At 61.9% G+C, this 18786-nt stretch overlaps 1 protein-coding gene across 1 annotated transcript; it reads left to right on the top strand.

Annotated features, from left to right (window-relative positions):
- The first annotated feature begins 15332 nt into the window (after positions 1 to 15332).
- ACTB (actin beta) lies at positions 15333 to 18722 on the top strand. The gene is made up of 6 exons (XM_061402259.1): positions 15333 to 15418; positions 16150 to 16278; positions 16442 to 16681; positions 17122 to 17560; positions 17650 to 17831; positions 17963 to 18722. Exons 2-6 carry the CDS (start codon positions 16156 to 16158, stop codon positions 18104 to 18106), a joined length of 1128 nt encoding a protein of 375 aa, XP_061258243.1. The 5' UTR covers positions 15333 to 15418; positions 16150 to 16155; the 3' UTR covers positions 18107 to 18722.
- Positions 18723 to 18786: the final 64 nt, after the last annotated feature.

The following is an 18786-nucleotide window of genomic DNA, read 5'->3' on the forward strand; positions in this document are numbered from 1 at the left end:
GCCCCTGGGGCGTGCTGAAATCAGACCCTGGTTCTGGGGCCAAAGGCCACAGGGATGGTGGAGCTAAAGCCTGTAACAGGGGTCCGTTCAGGTGAGGGTGTTGGAGCACCTTCCAGCCAGAGAAGGCTGGATTCATCAGATGCTGGAGGAGGGGCTGCTTTCACCAGTGGGAAGACTAATAAACCCACATTCTCAGCCTCATCTGCATCTACCTGGGTGTCCAGACTCAGGGTGCTCAGTTCCATGGTGCATTCGTGGGCATGAGAGGTGGGCGTTCCCGGTACTCTCCAGACCTCAGTTTCCTCATCGGGAAAAGGGGCGGAGAAATGTTCACCCCAGTAGGGTGGCTGGGAGGCTGCCTCTGGAGAGTTCAGTGGGTGGGTGACGGCTGGGCCCTGGGCAGCTAAGGACGCTCCTCTTGCTGGATGCTTTCCCACAGCTGCTTCTTTTCCAGCAAGGCCTGGGGGAGGCAGGGCCTGCGGCAGTGAGGGTGGGTTGAGAAAGGGGTGCCATGAACGGGGCGTGCCTATGAAACTCTGGGCTTGGTACAGGGAGAATGGAGCCGGTCCCCCGGGCATCCTGTGGGGATGTCACTTCGCCAGGGAAGACTGTCCCCACTAGAGGGCACCCAAGAGCAATGTCTTACCAATGGTCCTGCCTCCAGGCTGGCCCCACCTGGCTGACATGTACTTCTGTCTGCGGGGACCACTACCCTCTCCGGAAGCCCCTGCCCCTCCTTCCTACTCCAAGGGCCTCCCCTTCACTTGGGCTGCTTCCTGGCCCCTTCCTACTCTGTGGTCCCCTGGCCACGCTTCTGACAATTCTCTCTTGCTCATGCTTGTCCTTAGCTGGGTCAGCCTGGACCTAGTCCCTTAACCTCACTGCCTCTGGAGGTCTTCCGTCCCTATCAGGGTCCTGGTGGCTTTCATCGGAGCGCCCCGGTGCGGCGCCCACCTGTGGGTGCCCCTAAGTCTCGGGAGGAAAAGCAGACTCTCGTTTTACTTTCTCTTCCTCTCCCTTCCCGAAGGCCCCTTCTTGACCCCACACCCTCCCCCGATTCCTCCCTGCTGGCTTGGCTGGCCCTCTGGAGCCCTCTGCATCGAGCTCCGCGGGCAGGGCTCCAGGACTGACTGGGTGGCATGCACCATCCAGCATGTCCTCGCCGCCCACGGAAGCTGCCTGTGGACCTGGCCACCTGGAGTCTGAGGCCAGGCAACCGGCAGGCCTGTGTCCTGTTGAACATGCCGGCCCTGAGACTCACCTGGAGTGACCCTCGCCCCAGGGACAGGGCAGCCAGGACAGGACAGCGGGGCCCAGCTTGGCTGGCCCCGTTTGTCAGAAACACAAGCCTTTCCAGGCCGGGCCAGGCCAGGCTATTAGCCACTCCTGTACAGCTCAGACACCTTCATAGGCACCCCCCCCCGCCCCCAGTTCATGGCACCCCTCTGCCCGGCCTCCCCCAGGCCTCGCTGGACAAGTAGTGGCCATGGGAAAGCATCCGGCAAGAGGAGTGTCCTTAGCTGCCCCAGGGCCCAGCCATCACAGGCCGTTTAGCCTAAGGCCTAAAGACCTTCCCCACCCCAGCAAGTCCTCCTCTCTGCCGGGAGGAGTAAGGGGGCCTGACACCCTCCCTCTTCCTGGAGCACCTACTGGCTGCTTTGGGCTCAGGCTCAGCACTTGGCGTGCACCCGTCTGTATGGTTCTCATACACCTGCCCCAGAGCGATGATGCTGGCCCATCATACAGAAGAAGAAACTGAGGGTCAGAGAGGTTGACCACTGCGTCCAACTCCCGGCTCCGTGCTTCACTCCTTCCTTTTTGAAAAATGTGAAATATTCTAAGTATACAGAGAACTCTAGAGAGGAATGTAGTTCACCCCTAGATCTGCTCTTTATTTCACCGTATTCAGCTCTGTTTTCTTGAAGAAACACAGGGTATCGGAATCAATGGATGCCCTACCCTTCCACGCCCCCTGCCACCTCCACCCTGAAGCCCTGGTGGCCCCTTGCCATCTGTTTAGATGCCCCTGAACGATAAATGGGACTGTCTTGTGCACCGCTCCTTTTTAGTTTGGTTTCGGTGCAATTTAATCTATAGTCGAGGTCACCAGCCCTGACTGTACAGCTGGGTCCTGAGTGGAAGGCCCTGGGACCACCACCCTAATTAGCACACAGGCAGGCTCCCCCACCTCCCCACCCCGGCCGACCACCATCCTGACTGCTGTCACGCTTGGATGGCTTTGGCTTTGGCTGTAAGGGGACCCTGAGCCCTGCTGCCTGAGGCTGCTCCCTGGGTGTTCCTGAGCCTGCACGTAGGTCGCATCTCATGCCCCTCTTATCTACCACCGCTCCTGCAGGCCGGTATTCGGTGGTTTCATAAAGTATTTTTCACATTTTGCAAACTGGCCCTGACCGCCTTGTACTTTTCTCCCCGGGGCTTGATGGGGTAGATCTAGGTGCAGATCTGGCCTCCTTCGCAGGCATCTTCTGGAAGGCGCTGTGGCACCAGGCAGCTCTGGGGTTAAAGCACCCGCGTGCCGGCCTGGTGGGCCGGGGTACGGGCCACGGGTGTCCACGGCGGGTCCCCAGCCCGGGACCCCCCAGACCAAGCCCCCTCCCCGCAGCTTCCCCGAGGGTGTCCCCCGCCAGGGCCCAGCCGCAGCCGACCCTTCGGAGAAGCGGGGACGTGTCGAAAGGCGCAGCCCCACCTCGGACCCCTCCGGGGCCCCGCGGAACACGGGAAGTTCGGGGAGGAAGCTGAGAGCTGCGCGCGCCGGGCGGCCGGCGGGCCGGATGACTAAGTTTGGCCGCGCGCCGCGCCGCCGGTTGCCTTTTATGGCGCACTCGCCGGCGGCGGACGTGGCCGCCTGGGCCCCCCGGCCGAGGGGCTGCGGGCACGGCTGGGAGGGGGCGGCCGGCGGCGGAGGTGGGGGGTCAGCTTCGCGCACTTCCCCGGAGGGCCGCCCATCCTCTGGCCCGCTTCCCTCCTCCCCATCCCCAGCTGGCCAGGCCCGGCCTCCCCATTCACCCAGAGGGAAACTGAGGCCGGGGAGGGGTGGCGTCCCGCCGGGGTCACCTCGCACCGCGGCGGGGTGGCTCCCGATGACACCCAAAGGCCCTGCTTCCCAGCCCAGGGCCAGGACAGCATGACTCACACCTCCAAGGGCGCGGAGCTGCATTTATTAAGCATTCACTGTTTGTCTCCCGGCCTCCAGATTTCTCGGCCTCCCAGCAGTCCTTTGAGTGCGGGTTTAGGTCCGCGAACCCCAGGGCTCTCTCGGGGGCCGGGTGGGGATGGGACTAAGGGACAGAAGCAGCTCCCCCTCCCTCCCCCTTCACCTGCGCCGGCTGGCTGTTGTACTTTACATCTGCACAAACTCAGGAGATGAAAACCATCTCCCCATTTAACAGATGGGAAACTGAGGCTGTGAGGCTCGGGTCTGGGGAGCTAACTGGCAAGGCACTGAAGGACGTCTGGGAGCGGGTACCCCAATCCTAGGGGTATCAGAACGCACAGAGGCCCGGCACGAAATAGCTCTCCGTTCGCACCTGCGTCGCAGCTTGACCCTGGGGCACGCTGGCGTTTCCAGCTGTTCTTCCGCCCCCGCCTCCGCCCCCGCCCCCGGCCCTGCCACGCTGCGGGCCTCACTGAGTTCACATGCACAACGGGGAGACTCCAGGGGGTCCGGTTTGGAGCGGGAAGCCCGCTCCGGGTGGCGGTCTGGGAAGATAGAGGCAGCGATTTAGAAAACTCGGGCGCTGGGCTGCGCCCCCCGCTCCCCACCCTGAGTCCCCCTGGCCCGCGGCGGCTCCCTGGGCGGGGGGAGGGCCGGGGGTGGGCAGCTCCTGCCACCCTCTCCGGCCGGGCCTGTGGGGCCAGCACCCCCTCCCCGGGCGCTCCCAAACCTCGCCTTTTATGGAGAGGAAGCTGGGCCAAGTGGGCCGAGCCGGCCCGAGGGGCGGGGTGGGGGCCTGGAGCCCCGGCCGGCCCGCGCCGGACACGCACTGGGGGCGCCGGAGCTTATCTCCTCGCGAGCTGAGCGGCCCTGGGACCCGGGAGGCTCTGAGCCGCGGCCACGTGAGCCGCGCGGGCCTGGGAGCGCCAGATAATGACCTCCCCACCCGGGCCGCAAGCGCCGAGCCCGGGGAGGCGGGGCCTGCGCCCCTGGGTAGCCGGCCCACCCCGGGCTCCAGCCTCCCGGGGGATGGGCTTGAGAACGGTCACCTTGGGACCCCAGACAACGGCTTACCTGGGGTGTCCGGGTGGACCCTCCACCCTCTGATTTGACTTAGCCAGCCCCCCTCCCCCTGACTTGGGAGAGTCAGGGCTTCTGTCCCGCAGCTCAGTGTCCCCGCCCAGACTCCCAACAGAGAAAGTTCTCCACCTTCAACGGCCTCCACCCCCAGCCCGGGCCGCTTTGTGGGAGGAGGGCCAGGATGGGCTATGGAGTTCTGAGAACCCAGTATTCCGCCCGATCCGCGTGGTCCAGGGTCCAGCTGGGACCCTGGGAGGCTGGTCCCAGGCCATTGGGCTCCATTTTGCAGATGGACACACTGAGGCCAAGACAGAGCAGGGCGTGGCTCGGGGTGGTTCCGAGTTTCTGCTCATGTGCCGTGTGGCCCGGGAACCCGGACCAGACAGTCTGGGCACGGACTGCTGGCCTCGATATGCCCGAAGAGTCCCCAGGAGTGCCATGTCATTCTCCTGAGCCGCCTCCGAGATCCCCCGGCCTTGAAGGGACTTTGCAGGCCTAAGGAGCTGAGCGAAGAGGGGTGTGTGGCAGGGCCCGAGGACCCTGGTCCAGCCCATCTGCAAACGCCCTGTGTCACTCACACAGCCCCCCCACTCCCCCGGGGTCAGCAAGGCCTGACCCCATCCTTCCTAGGTGTGAGGTCTGCTAAGGTCGCTAGGCCTGTGACAGACACCTGCCCCCAGCCCCAGGCCTGAGGTGACAGTTCCGTGGAGGGTGGGGCTAGGTGGGGGGTAATACATGTAGACTTGCAGATTCCTGAGCTGGAAGGCTGGCACCACACCCAGGACACCCTGGGGAAAGGTCACTGTCATGATTAACTCTAGATAGGCCCGCCAGTGCCCCTGATGACAGGGAGAGGCCGGATTTCAGCCCCTGCCCTTGGCCCTTTGCCCTCTGTTCACAGGAACCCTGGGAATGGGCTAGGGCAGAGCCAGGAAGCTTAGCTTATCAGTTGATCCACGACCACCTTTCTCCTCCCCCCTACACCCCCCACCCGCTCCTCCAAAACCAACTGTGAGCAGGCATCTCAGAGGGGCCACTGGTCCCCAGTTCTTTCCTGGGAAAAAGAGCGGTAGTGACCACAGCCCAGCCACTCCGTGATTTTTGACCCCTTGACTCACACTCTGATTTCATCCTTCCAGCAGCCCCACATGGTTTTCACCCCCGTTTCACAGGTGAGAAAACTGAGGCCCTTTCCAGGTAAAGAGACTTGCCCAGAATCACAGAGATGACAGGTACGCCCCTTCCTGCCTCTTGGGGTTGCCATGGGGACAGAGTCAAATTATAGAACATCAGAAAAGTGAGCGTATCACAAACAAGTTATCATTCTCATGACTATTATTATCATTATTTGTGTAGCCCTATATTTCTAATACAAACTTCTATTTGGCTAGAAGCAGAGAGAAATCTGACATCTGAGGCTTCAGTTTGCTTTGGAGCCTCCTGGGCCCTTTCACAATGTAGAGCCAGCTGCTGAAACATCGGACGTGGCCCTGCCCCTCTCCTGCTCCCACACCCTCTATGGCTCCCCATTACCGTTGCTGACGAAGTCTCAGCTCCTGAGTTTATGCCCCAGTCCTCTGAGAACACACCCGCCCCAGGCATCCTGGGCGCCAGCTAATCTCCAGGCCTAGGAAGCACTTTCCACCTCCTGGCTGAATTCCAAGGAGACATTCTTGTTCTGTGACCCTGCAGCTTGTTTCCTTCTCTGGGCCAAGGTGGAAGCTGACGAGGAGAGAAAAGGGGCGCCTGGCCACGTAGGGGGAGGGAAGCCCAGAGGCTCTGCAGCTGCCGCCTGCTGCAGAGTTCTTGTCCCTGGTCACCAACCAGTTCTTTGATGGGTGTCACGGAACCCCCAGCACTGAGCACCAGAGGCTGGCCTGGTAAGCTTGTGTCCAACTCCCAAGAGGGCCTGTCTCTTGCTCTTATGGGCTCTAGAACCTAAGTTTAACCCAGCTCTGTGAGCCTCGCTCAGACCCTGCTCACCTCAATCTCCCCACCTATACACATGGACCTGAATTCAAGGCCCAGCACATTCCTCCCAAGGGGTAAGGGCACACAGTCCCCTCTGAGCTGTGCTAAGAGGGCTCCCCCAAGCCCACGCCCATCCCAACTCTGCTTGCCCAGTTGGGGTTTTGCCCAGTTGTGCCCTCCGTGTACTCTGCTGAGAGCTGACCAGAGCAGAAATGCTATTGAGCCCAGACCTCCGTACTGACGTTTCTATGGACTCCAAAGGGCCCAGCCTCATCAAATGTTTGCAGTTCTCCCAACATACCCTTCTGTCAAGCCCTCTCTAAATTGGCTCCTTTGTGAACTCCTATTCACATGTCAAAGCCCAGCCCCCAAAACCCCATCCTATAGGAAGCCTTGCTTGATCCTCGGACTGGGTTGCCCCTCCTGCAGTTCAGCACCTCATGTGTTCAGGATATCAGACAGTTGTTTTCCCCAGGGACCCCTGGAGAACAGGGTTCAAGTCTGACCCATGAGTGTTATCAGACACCAGGTGAGTCAGCTGCAGCCCAGAGACCCGAAGACTTGCTGTGACACCTTCCCTCCTATACTCCCCGTCAACATCCGCTGGAAGGTGTGAGCCCTGAGCTGGCCCAACCCCTTCCTCCCCAGGCCTATTCCTCATCAGCTTTGGCAGTCCTAGGACATTATCCCTGCCAGGGCTGTGCCCACACCCTCCTGGGACAGGGTGCTCACACCTTGGAGAGACAGCACATCGACTCCTGTAACCTCTGTCCCTGCTGTAGAGAACTGGATCCATTCATCTTCCCCTCCCTTCCTCTCCTCCTTCCTTCCTTCCTTCTATCTGAAGACAAAAGCTCAAAACTGCACTTACTTACATACTGAGAGGGGGACCCCACAGTGATCAAAACAGACATGGTCCCTGCCAGTGGAGCATGGAGGAAGAGAGCATGATCACACACTTACATCCAATAACTGGCTGTGATGAGCATGAGGAAGAAGTAGGAGCCACAAGAACCTGCCCTTGTCTAGGAATCCAGGGGGGCTTCCTGGAAGAGGTGATATGCACACCAAACCCTAAAGGAGAAGCAGAACTTAAAGAAGCAGAAAGGATGCGTGTGGGGAGCAGAGTCCATTACAGACCGAGAGAACAGGAAGGGCAGAGGCCCTGAGGCAGATTTGGTGTTCTAAGGATTAGAAGGCAGAGTGTCTGGGAACACAGAGTAAGGCTGGAGGGGCAAGGGGGTGAGGTTAGCCACACTCCCAAACTAGCCGCGGTCTCCACAACTATGTGCAGTGTCGACGTGCAGCTCCTTGAATTGCCACAAGCTGAACACTCACAGGTTCCCAGCACCCAGATCGACGCACAGGCCTAGGGTTCCAGAAGCTTCCATCACACCCTTTCTAGTGGTCCTCCACATAGGGCACCTTTGTCCTGTCTTCTGCACATAGATTGGCTCCCCGTCTTTAAACTCCACGAAAACAGGATCAGAGAGAATCCGTTCTTGTGTGTGAAGTGGGAGCTCACTGTGGTTTGCATTTGCATTTCCCGGATGACCCGTGATGTCGAGTCTCTTCTTATCTTTCCTGGCGATGTGGAGATTTGGGTGGACTTTTGTTTAAAATGCCCCTTCAGGGGTTTCCCTGGTGGCTGAGTGGTAACGAAACTGCTTGCCAATGCAGTAACACCAGGAAGATCCTACATGCCTTGGAGCAGCTAAGCCCATGCTCCACGACTACTGAGCCTGTGCTTTCGGGCCCGGGAGCCACGACCACCGAGCCCTCGAACCGCAACTGCTGAGGCCCGTGTGCCTTGGAGCCCGAGCTCCACAGCAAGAGATGCACCATAAGGAGAGGCCCGCACTCCACGACCAGAGTAGCCCCCGCTGGCCACAACTAGAGAAAAACTTGTGCACAGTAGAGAAGACCCAGGACAGCCAAAAAAATCCAAAGAAAAAGCCCCTTCAGGGCCTTCCTTGGCAGTCCAGTGATCAAGACTCTCGCCTCCATTCAAGGGCGCACGGGCTTGATCCCTAGTTGGGGAACTTAGGATCCCGCAAGTTGTGCAGTACAGCCAGAAATAATAATAATGATGAATAAATAAATAAAATGCCCCTCCAGGTCTGTTTCTCATTCCCCTCCCTGCCTTTCCCCTTGCTTTCTTGCCCAAAGGCCAGCCAGTATTCTCTGGTGGAAGAACAATCAGCGGGAGGTAAAGAAGATCGAGGCAGTCTCCACCTCCCACCCTGGCCGGACGGGTCACAGGCCTGCAGACCAGGGAGAGGCGCGCCACTGCGCACGCGCAGGCGAGGCCCCTGTTGGAGCCCCCGCCCTTGCTGCAGCCCCGCATGCCCAGTCCGAGTGGCCAGCCACAGCCACCCTGTACCCACTCTGGGCAAGGCCCAGCTCTGGCGTGTCTGTTGCACGTCTGTCCCCTCCCACAGCTCTGCGATGTAGCAAAGCGAGGTGGCCAAGGCCAAGGCCAAGGCCACCAACACACAAGCAGCTCAGCTGTGTCCCCGGGAATGGAGGTTGCAGGGCTGGACACATAACTTCCCTCCCCCTCCCGCCGTCCCCTGTCCTATGTATACAAGAATCAGGATGGCCCAGCCTGGGCCCTGCCCTCCAGGGTCCTCACACCCGCAGAGAGGGAGCAATGCGGGGCCCACAGGAGGCCCTGGAGGCAGCTGACCGAGGGACAGATGAGGGACAAGGCCGTCAGTCCCACAGGGCTGGGTCCAGCCAGACCCGGGCTGCCAGGCTGGCGTGTGCGTGCACCTGAAGGGGCAGGCACCGTGTGGCCCACGGTTGTCCCAGCAGGTCGGCTTGCTCAGGCTGTTTAGAGCCATCTTGGCCGAGGGGTGCGGGGCCCTGCACCCGTCCTGGACAGACTAGCCCGGCTCTGCCAACAGAGAGCTGGGCCTCCTCCTTGCCATCCTGCAGGCACACAGGATGCAAAGCCCCAGCCCTCCAGACCTGGGCTCCTCCGGCTTGCACCAAGCTCTGTGTGACACTAGGCGAGCCTCTGCCCATCTCTGGGCCTTGGTTTCCCCTTTGGTAAGTAGGCAGGTGACGGCTGGCTTCCAGACTGTCTGTGACAAGCCCCTGAAAGGTCCAAAAAAACCCTCCCGGATGCCGCCATCCGCACTGGGTCTTGCTGACCCTCCTGGGCTCAGAGATGCCGAGTCCTTTTCCAAGGACATCCGGGGTGAGCGACAGAACCGAGACCTACTCAACAGAGCACCTGAAAGTGAATCAGAAAAGGAAAGACCAGGGTCTCCAAAAGACATGGTCCACCTCTTGGGGCCTCACAGTAGGGGTGGCAGGGTCGGGGGAGGAAGCCCCCTCTCTCCTGGGGTACTCCATCTGCTCTGGGCTCCCTTCATTCTGCTTGACTAAGAGGGCATGGTGCATAGCCCCCTGGCCCTGGGCATAGCAGGTTTACTGCTGAGTCCTACCTGGGTCCGGACCGACCCCCCAGCCTGGCCACTGCCTGGTCACAGCTGTGTGCCCCCAGTGCCACGGGCCTCCACGGCTCAGGGGCTCAGCCCAGATTACTCCCTGGGGGCCTGGGAAGTGGAGGAAGCAGGGCCTCTGGGCTGGAGGGAGCCCTGCTTGCTGTCCCAGAGGCCAACAGAGGCCACTATGTCAGGGGAAACCCCTTCCCCACCTGGCCCATCAAACCCAGGTCTGAGATTCGGGCCCGCTGCGGGTTCACACAGAGTCAGTCACATCAGATCCGGACCGACCGTGTCCCCACTCAGTGGACAGTGCAGGCCAGGGAGGGGTGGTCCCCCATATCACAGGAAGCTTGGGTTCCTGACCAGCCCAGATGGCAGCTGAGATTTCTGGCTGAGGAGGGCCTGGTTACCCAGTGGCGTGGCCCAGCTGATCAGGTTTCCACCTGGATGGGCCCCAAGCCCGGAGGAGCCGGCGCCAGCTGAGGAGGGCGCCCCACGCCCTAGCGGTGAGCCGCGCTGCCCACTGGTCACTCTGGGCCTCGGTTTGCCTGCCTGGAACATGGGGAACAGCAACTGTCTGGTGGCTCCCGGATGATCGGGGCCCCTTCAAGACTGGCCCCCGAGTCCTGGGTGCCGGGACCTTCTGGTGATGGACTCTCCACTCTCACGGGCCTCAGTTTGCTCCTCTGAGAAATGGAGAGATTCCAGTTTGGCCGGCAGGGGTGCAGTGAACTTTCTGTGTGCACCCAGGCGGGGCTCGCCTCTGCTGGCCGCAGGCCCTTGGGGACCCTGCCGGCCGGCCCTGTCCTCCTGGGGACGCCAGGGCCAGCCTGTACCCTGAGGTGGGTGAGCCTGTGGCTCGTGAGTCACCCCTGCCCCGCCCGCCTGCACTTTCCCAACGGCTCCTGTCCCCCTTCCCGTTCCCCTTTCACTTCCTCAGGCCCCTCCAGCCTGGGGGGGCATCCCCTCCTACCTCTGCTCCCCCAGAGGAGAACAGGCCACCCAGCCAGGGAGGGGCGGGGCCCCCAACACTGACCACGTCGCTGGGTGCCCGGGACCTGAGGCCCCACATCAGGTCACTGACTACCCCTAGTCCCCTGGGGCCAGAAGCTCCCCCCACCCCCAACCTCTTTCCGCAGCCCAGGGTCAGAGGTCCCAGGCGCAGGGGGCCCCTGTGGCCTCCTGTCTGCGCGGTTCCCCTGGGCAAGTCTGCCCACACTTTGGGTCCTAAGGCCCAAGGACCCCACTTGGCCCTGAACTTGAAGTTGCTGCTAACCCCACCCCACTTGGTTCCACCTGGTCGCCCGGCTTCTCAGGCCGCTGGCCGGAAAACCAGGGGCGCCAGAGCACTGACTTGGGTGACCAGGGGCAGGTCACCAGCCACTCCCAGTGGGCGGACGTGGACCAGGCCCTCAAAGGCCTCCACACCCCCTGGGGCGGGCGCCTGAGACCGGGATGCCCCCAATCTGCTTGGGACAGCCGTCAGACTCCCTCGGGGGCTCCCCGTCTCACCACCGCTTCTCAGGGAGGCGGGCAACTAGCCCTCCTGGCAGAAGGGCCGAGGGATCAGCAGGGGCTCAGCTGCGTGTGTGTAGAGGGGGGATGCCCACGGAACCTCATGTCTGTTTCTGAAAAAATTCAACCAAATAAGCCAGGCTGGGAACTTCCCAGGAGGGCGGCTTTTCTCTGGGTGCCCTGGGGGACAGGAAGAGAGAGGGTAGTTTTGAAGGATTTTTTAAAACACTCCCAAGGAGGGTCAGAAGTTCCCGGTTTCTCCGGGGCAGGGATCCCCCTTGAGTAGATGAGCCTCAGGGAGACGGGGAGGTCCAGGGCGGGCTGAGGCGCTGGAGGCCGCCCAGTACCGGCCCTGGGAGAAACTCTGGCTAGAGGCCTGGCTGGGGTGGGGACCAAGGCCTGGCTGAGACCCAAGAGCACGAGGCCCGGCCGGCCCTCCCGCCTCTCGGCTCCCTGTGGCTGGCTGGGGACCTCCTCAGAGTGCCTTGCCTCTCTGCTTCCGTCTGGGGCACCAGCACTTGCTGTATTCGGGGTGTTGTCCGGGGCTGTTCCTCCCTGGAAACATGCCTGGCTGGTTGGTGCTGGTGTGCGGGATTCAGGAGCGGCATGATCCAGGAGGCTGGGCACCCGCCTGTGCTCGCTCTTGCTGTGGAATCCTCACTGGGTCACTTCCCCTCTCCTGAGCGGGAGAGCTGCTGCTGTTATGGCAGAGGAGGGAGGCAGTCAAGGGAGGCTTCCTGGAAGGAGCAGGCAGCCCAAGAGCTGGCCCTGAAGGCCAAGGGAAAAGGTTGGGGAGGAGACAAGACGAACCTCAAGCCCAGTCCTTCCCAGGACCTCAGAAACCTGAAGTCCAGAATCGCTTCTTGAGACCATTCCAGGAGCAGGGGACGGGGCAGGGAAACAGCAGGCTTGGGGGCTCAGGACCCACTGTCCTGTGACCAGGGGCTCTGCCTGCTTGCTCCAGGCCTCGGGAGATAAGCGCTGAGGAGGTGGTTGGGACCCAGGAATTTACACTGTGGAGCAGCCTTTGATCCCTATCCCTGGGGACATTTTTACCCAGGGAGGGGCAGTGAGTGGCCTCCAGGCCCTATACCCAGAGCCCTTCACTCCAGACTCTGGGCCTCAGTAGCCTCATCTGTAGCAACGGCTGTGCTTGCTGGAATGTCACCCCTGGTTCACCAGTTGCCCCTTGTGGGGAACCCTTCGCAGGGTCACTGCCCTCCTGGAGCCAACAGTCTGAGACAGAAGTTCTCCTCCCCTCTCTCTCCTGCCACAGAAAAATGGAGCCTGGGGTCCCCTAGGGCAGGGCGGCAGCGTTGGGGCGGGCTCTGGAGGAAGGCGGGGAGTGGTCCTCTGGTATGGGCTGTAAAGGTCCGCTGGCCTGGAGGCCTCTCGGGGAGGAGAACCGCAAGAGGGAAAGAAGAAGAAAAAAAAAAGTACCAGAAACGCAAGTGCCGTCGCCATTGGCTGAGCCGACTAAGGGCCCCGGGGGCTGGGTGCCGGCCTGCCCCAGTGACAGCTCGGAAAACTCCCTGCAAGGGCAAAGTTCCCGCGAGCGGGCAGAGGACCTGCTCACTTCCTCTCCTGCGCGCCTCCTCCCTCTTCCTCCGCCGCTCCACTTCCTCTTTCCCTCCTGCTGCCTCTCTCACAGCTCCTCCCTGCCCCCCAGGCTGGTGACCCAGCCACCGCGCCCCCCCCCATCCCCATCTTCCCAGGGTCCTTTCTCAAGGCCGAGGACACCCAGCGGGGGTCACTGATGCACTGAGACCGGAGCCCTGGGCTGGGGGTTCGGTGGGAGGAGATAGGGAGATGGACCTTGGACAGAGACCTGGAAGGACTTGCCTCTGGTCAGCAAGGCTGGCCCTGTGCAGTTGCCTTTGGTGGGACAGAGGTGTATGCTGCAGATCCCAGAGGACTCCCTCAAGGGAGGGGCCTTCTGGGATGGGCCTTGAAGGATGCATAGGAGACCACCAGGCTGCTGCAGACAGAGGTGGCCAGGAGTTCTTCAGCCCGAGGTGGGTGGGTGGGGCCCCCTCACTTGAGAAGAGGTGTGATGGCAGCCCAGGCCCTGCATCCCAGGGACCGGCCTCGATCTCCAGCCCACAGAGCTGTCGGGGACCACCGGAGTCTCCCACGTGTTGCCCCACGGCCTGATTCCAGTCTGTCCAGCACCCCACCAGGCTCAGTGAACAGCTCTCATCAACGGGCAGCAAAGAGGCTTCACCCCACCCTCCCCCCCACCCCGATTCCCACCACAGCTCCTGAATCACAGGGCTGGCAGGTCCCAGGGTAGCTGGCCAAATACCCGTGACTGAGACACAAGGCCAGGGACAGGGCAATCTGGTCCCTGGGAGGCAGGAGTGGACGGATTGGAAACATTCACCCAGGCCTGGGGTGGTGCTGGGGGAGCTGTCGAGAGCAGTTCCCTGGGAATGCCAGCCTGCGGCTCTAAGCCCTGGGGGCTCTGCTGCATGCTGAGAGCCGGTCACTCTTCCTACCTGTTTGTGGCCTCGGCAACCTTCAAAGGCCCTGCTACCAGCCTCCTGCAGTGGGCTGGACCAAGCTGCCTCTTCCCTGGCCAGATTCCACATCCATATATGGACTAATCTTTTGCTGGTTTCAACACACGCTCAGTGAGCACCTACTATGTGTAGCAGAGCACTAGGCAGGCCTGGGGTGCCTGCACACAGACCCCTGGGGACAGGCAGGCCCCCACCCGGACCACCCTCTCCTCTGTGTGAGAATTCAGCATGTCACCACCTCTGAGAAGCTGCGTGTTCCCCCAGGCTGGGCCAGGTGCCCCTCTGGGATTCTATGGCCTCTTGGGTGCCTCTTTGCCAAACGCTGACCACTGCTGCCCACCCTCTGGGGGGACGGGGCAAGCTCTCCCTGCTAGACTGGCAGGGCTCAGATTAGGGAACCACCCAGAACACTGCAGAGCACCCAATGTTTGAGGGGAGGCCCAGGGTAGCTGCAGGTGTTCTAGGTCTTGGCTGAGGGCAGCTGGTCTTCAGGGACTGTCACTGCTCCCCCAGCTCCCTCACTCCTCGCTGGCACGCTGAGTGTCCTTCCCCAGGCTTGGTGGCCTCCAGATCATCCAGGGCAATTCAGCTGCACATGAGAGGCAGACGATGGACAGTGGGCCCCAGGCCCCAGGGCTGCGCTGAATGGCCCGGCCTGCCTGCACCCAGTAGAGCTTGGCAGCTGCCCGGGTTAACGGCCCAGGGTTGGCCTTGGCTGGGTGTGACCAGGCAGTTCTGAGGCAGCCCAGCTCCATAGAAACGGTTCCTCCGTTCTATAGATCCCACCCCTGTCCAGTCCTGCAGCAGGGGAGGCTTGGCCAGCCGCTGGCCCCTGGGTGGGTGGGGGGAGGGCTGCCCTGTCCCTGGGAACCGGGGTCCTTAAGTCCCTGTTAAATGGCCACAAGCTCCCTGAGTTCCCGGTGTCAACACAGCTCTGAGCCCCAGGTCTGAGTAATAACGGCCCTCTTAGCACACTGAGAACATCCACTTAGCAAGCGGAGCACCCCCAGAGGCCCTCCTGGACAGCCTCCTGTCCAGAGGCTTTCTGGACAGTTGAGCTAATGTTGGTAAGGGTGGAGGGCTCTCTGCCCACCCCTTCCCCACCCCCCCAACATCTGTTCCCTAAGCATGCACCCACAGCGACCAGGGACCCTGGCATCTGTGCCGACCCTTGCCCACCGGGGCGCTCACTGCCCTGGGGCATCCACACCCAGAGGGGCCTGAGGTTGGGGGGGTGGTCCCCCAGAGACAGAGGCAGGCCGGGTGCGGGCCTGGCCACGCGGGGCCGGACCCGGCGCAACTGCTCGGCGGGGCAGCGGCCCGGGGCTCGCACCCCCTGCCCGTGGGGCCGCCCAGCACCCCAGGGCGGCCAACGCCAAAACTCTCTCCCTCGTCTTCCTCAATCTCGCTCTCGCTCTCTCCCAGTCCATCTCTTTCTTTTTTTTGCAAAAGGAGGGGAGAGGGGGGTAAAAAAAAAAAATGCTGCACTGTGCGGCGAGGCCGGTGAGTGAGCGGCGCGGGGCCAATCAGCGCCCGCCGTTTCGAAAGTTGCCTTTTATGGCTCGAGCGGCCGCGGCGGCGCCCTATATAACCCGGCGGCGCGAGGCGCAGCCACCGCCGAGACCGCGTCCGCCCCGCTAGCACAGGCCTCTCGCCTTCGCCGCTCCGCCTTCGCCGCCGGTCGACACCGCAACCAGGTAAGAGGCCCCCCGCGCCGGCCGTGCCGCTGCTGCGCCGGGGGCCCGGCGCCTCCTCCGGGCAAGAGGGCCCCCGCGGCTCCCCGGCCCCCGTGGACGGCTGCCGGGCTGCAGAGAGCGGGCTCCTGCGCGCCTCTCGCTCGGGGCCGGAGCTGCGCTCGGGGCGCGCTCCATCGCGGCCGGGAACAGACGCCCTGGATCTCTGTCCGCGAGCGGGCGGCTTTGCTCCTCCAGGGCGATCCCGGGGCGGCGGCGGGGAGGGAGGGTGGGCGCGGCGGCGCGGCCCGGCGGAGTGGGGGCTGGGGGCGCGTTTGCGCGTGCGCGCTAGGTTCGGGAAGCGAGGGCGGGGCGGCCGGCCGGAAGGGGTGGGGCCGCCGCGGCGCAAGAGCGCCTGCGCGCACTTCCTCCCCGCGCCGCCGGCCGCCTGGCGGGCGTGGCCGCCGCCGCGCGCCGGCCGGGTGGCGCTGGCGAGGCGGGGCGGGGCTGGCGCCGGGTTGGGAGGGGGCGGAGGCCTGGCTTCCTGCCGCGCGCCGCGGGGGCCGCCTCCAACCCGCGTTTACCTTTTATGGTAATAACGCGGCCGCCCGGCTTCCTTTGTCCCTAATCTGGGCGCGCGCGCGCCGGCGCCCCCTAGCGGCTCGAAGGCGCGCTGCGCCGGAAGTGGGTAGGGCGGGGGCGGCCGCGCCCGACACCCTCCTACATCCCGGTTTACCCCCCGGTTGTCCCCACAGTTCGCCATGGATGATGATATTGCTGCGCTCGTGGTCGACAACGGCTCCGGCATGTGCAAGGCCGGCTTCGCGGGCGACGATGCTCCCCGGGCCGTCTTCCCGTCCATCGTGGGGCGCCCCCGGCACCAGGTATGGCGCCAGTCGGGGGTCTGGCTTGGTGGGTGGGTCCTGAGCTCTTCGGAGCTGGCGGGGAGGAGGGTGGAGGGAGGCCTTTTTGGCTTTCTGGGTGGGTGGTGGGGGTCGGTGGGACTTGGCCGGAGCTGAAGGCGCCTCCTCGCTCCTCTCTCCGCAGGGCGTAATGGTGGGCATGGGCCAGAAGGACTCGTACGTGGGGGATGAGGCTCAGAGCAAGAGAGGCATCCTGACCCTCAAGTACCCCATTGAGCACGGCATCGTCACCAACTGGGACGACATGGAGAAAATCTGGCACCACACCTTCTACAACGAGCTCCGTGTGGCCCCTGAGGAGCACCCCGTGCTGCTGACCGAGGCCCCCCTGAACCCCAAGGCCAACCGTGAGAAGATGACCCAGGTCAGTGGGCCGCCCTGCCTTGCCTCCGCGCCCCTCCTTTCTTGCCCTTTGCCTCACCCTTTCTCACTTATTTTCTCTTCTGCCATTTTCCTAGGACTTTCTTCTCTGAGCTGAGTCTCCTTTGGAACTTTGCAGGTTCTATTTGCTTTTCCCCAGCTGGAATCTTTTTCTGGTGTTTGCCTTTCTGACTAGGTGTTGCAAGCATAAAGTGCTGTGGGTGTAGGTACTAACCCTGGCTCGTGTGACAAAAGCCAACCGAGGTTGCTGCCAGGCGGCCTCGGAGTGTGTATTCAGTAGGTGCACAGTACGTTCTGAAGTGAACCCCATTCTGGGGCCCCGGCACACTCGGCTGTGTTCCTTGCACTCTTCTGCATGTGCCCAGTCTGGCCCGACTGCCCCTTGTGGTGTCCCAGTATGACGCGGCCCATCTCTTCCTACAGATCATGTTCGAGACCTTCAACACCCCTGCCATGTACGTGGCCATCCAGGCTGTGCTGTCCCTGTATGCCTCTGGCCGCACCACCGGCATCGTGATGGACTCCGGTGACGGGGTCACCCACACGGTGCCCATCTACGAGGGGTACGCCCTTCCCCATGCCATCCTGCGTCTGGACCTGGCTGGCCGGGACCTGACGGACTACCTCATGAAGATCCTCACGGAGCGTGGCTACAGCTTCACCACCACGGCCGAGCGGGAAATCGTCCGTGACATCAAGGAGAAGCTCTGCTACGTGGCCCTGGACTTCGAGCAGGAGATGGCCACCGCGGCCTCCAGCTCCTCCCTGGAGAAGAGCTACGAGCTTCCTGATGGGCAGGTCATCACCATCGGCAATGAGCGGTTCCGCTGCCCTGAGGCTCTCTTCCAGCCTTCCTTCCTGGGTGAGTGAGAAGGCCCGCCCTGCCCGCCCCACACGAAGGTCACCCTGTGGCCACACTGGAGGCTAAGTCTGCCTTCTCTCTCTCCCCAGGCATGGAATCCTGCGGCATTCACGAAACTACCTTCAATTCCATCATGAAGTGTGACGTCGACATCCGCAAGGACCTCTACGCCAACACGGTGCTGTCCGGCGGGACCACCATGTACCCCGGCATCGCGGACAGGATGCAGAAAGAGATCACTGCCCTGGCACCCAGCACAATGAAGATCAAGGTGAGCGCCCAGCCGTAGCCGGACGGTGCAGATAGGCGTGGTGGCTGTCAAGGCGGCTGCCTTGCTCGGGTCCCATGGGTACCGGGGAGATGACGCCAGGGCCCTCACTGCCCCCTTCTCTCTCTCTCCAGATCATCGCGCCCCCTGAGCGCAAGTACTCCGTGTGGATTGGCGGCTCCATCCTGGCCTCGCTGTCCACCTTCCAGCAGATGTGGATCAGCAAGCAGGAGTACGATGAGTCCGGCCCCTCCATCGTCCACCGCAAATGCTTCTAGGCGGACTGTTAGCTGCGTTACACCCTTTTTCTTGACAAAACCTAACTTGCGCAGAAAACGAGATGAGATTGGCATGGCTTTATTTGTTTTTTTTTTTGTCTTTTTTGATTTTTTTTTTTTTTTTTTGGCGCTTGACTCAGGATTTAAAAACTGGAACGGTGAAGGTGACAGCAGTCGGTTGGATCGAGCATTCCCAAAGTTCTACAGTGTGGCCGAGGACTTGATTGTACATGGTTTTGTTTTTTTTTTAATAGTCATTCCAAATATCGCGAAATGCATTGTTACAGGAAGTCCTTTGCCTTCCCAAAAGCCACCCCGCTTCTCTCTAAGGAGAAGGGGCCAGTCCTCGCCCGAGTCCACACAGGGGAGGTGATCGCTTTTGTGTAAATTATGTACTCCAAAACAAATTTTGTTTTTAATCTTCGCCTTAATACTTGTTTTTTTTGTTCGTTTTATTTTGAATGGACAGCCATCATGGACCCCTTTTTTTGTCCCTCAACTTGAGATGTATGAAGGCTTTTGGTCCCCTTGGGAGCGGGTTGAGGTGCGGAGGCAGTCAGGGCTTTCCTGTACACTGACTTGAGACCAGTTCAATAAAGTGCACACCTTAAACACACAGCTCCTGGTTGGTTGTTGGGTGCTGGGGACAAGGGTGGGGCAGTGGGAGACACCTCTTTCCC

Source organism: Bos javanicus, chromosome 25, assembly GCF_032452875.1.
Source record: "Bos javanicus breed banteng chromosome 25, ARS-OSU_banteng_1.0, whole genome shotgun sequence".
NCBI classification, from domain to species: Eukaryota; Metazoa; Chordata; class Mammalia; order Artiodactyla; family Bovidae; genus Bos; species Bos javanicus.

Coding starts and splice junctions, on each gene's coding strand:
- ACTB (XM_061402259.1), top strand. CDS start 16,156: ATGGATGATGATATTGCTGCGCTCGTGGTCGACAACGGCTCCGGCATG. Junction 16,682..17,121: donor ACCGTGAGAAGATGACCCAG/GTCAGTGGGCCG, acceptor CTCTTCCTACAG/ATCATGTTCGAGACCTTCAA. Junction 17,561..17,649: donor CTTCCAGCCTTCCTTCCTGG/GTGAGTGAGAAG, acceptor CTCTCTCCCCAG/GCATGGAATCCTGCGGCATT.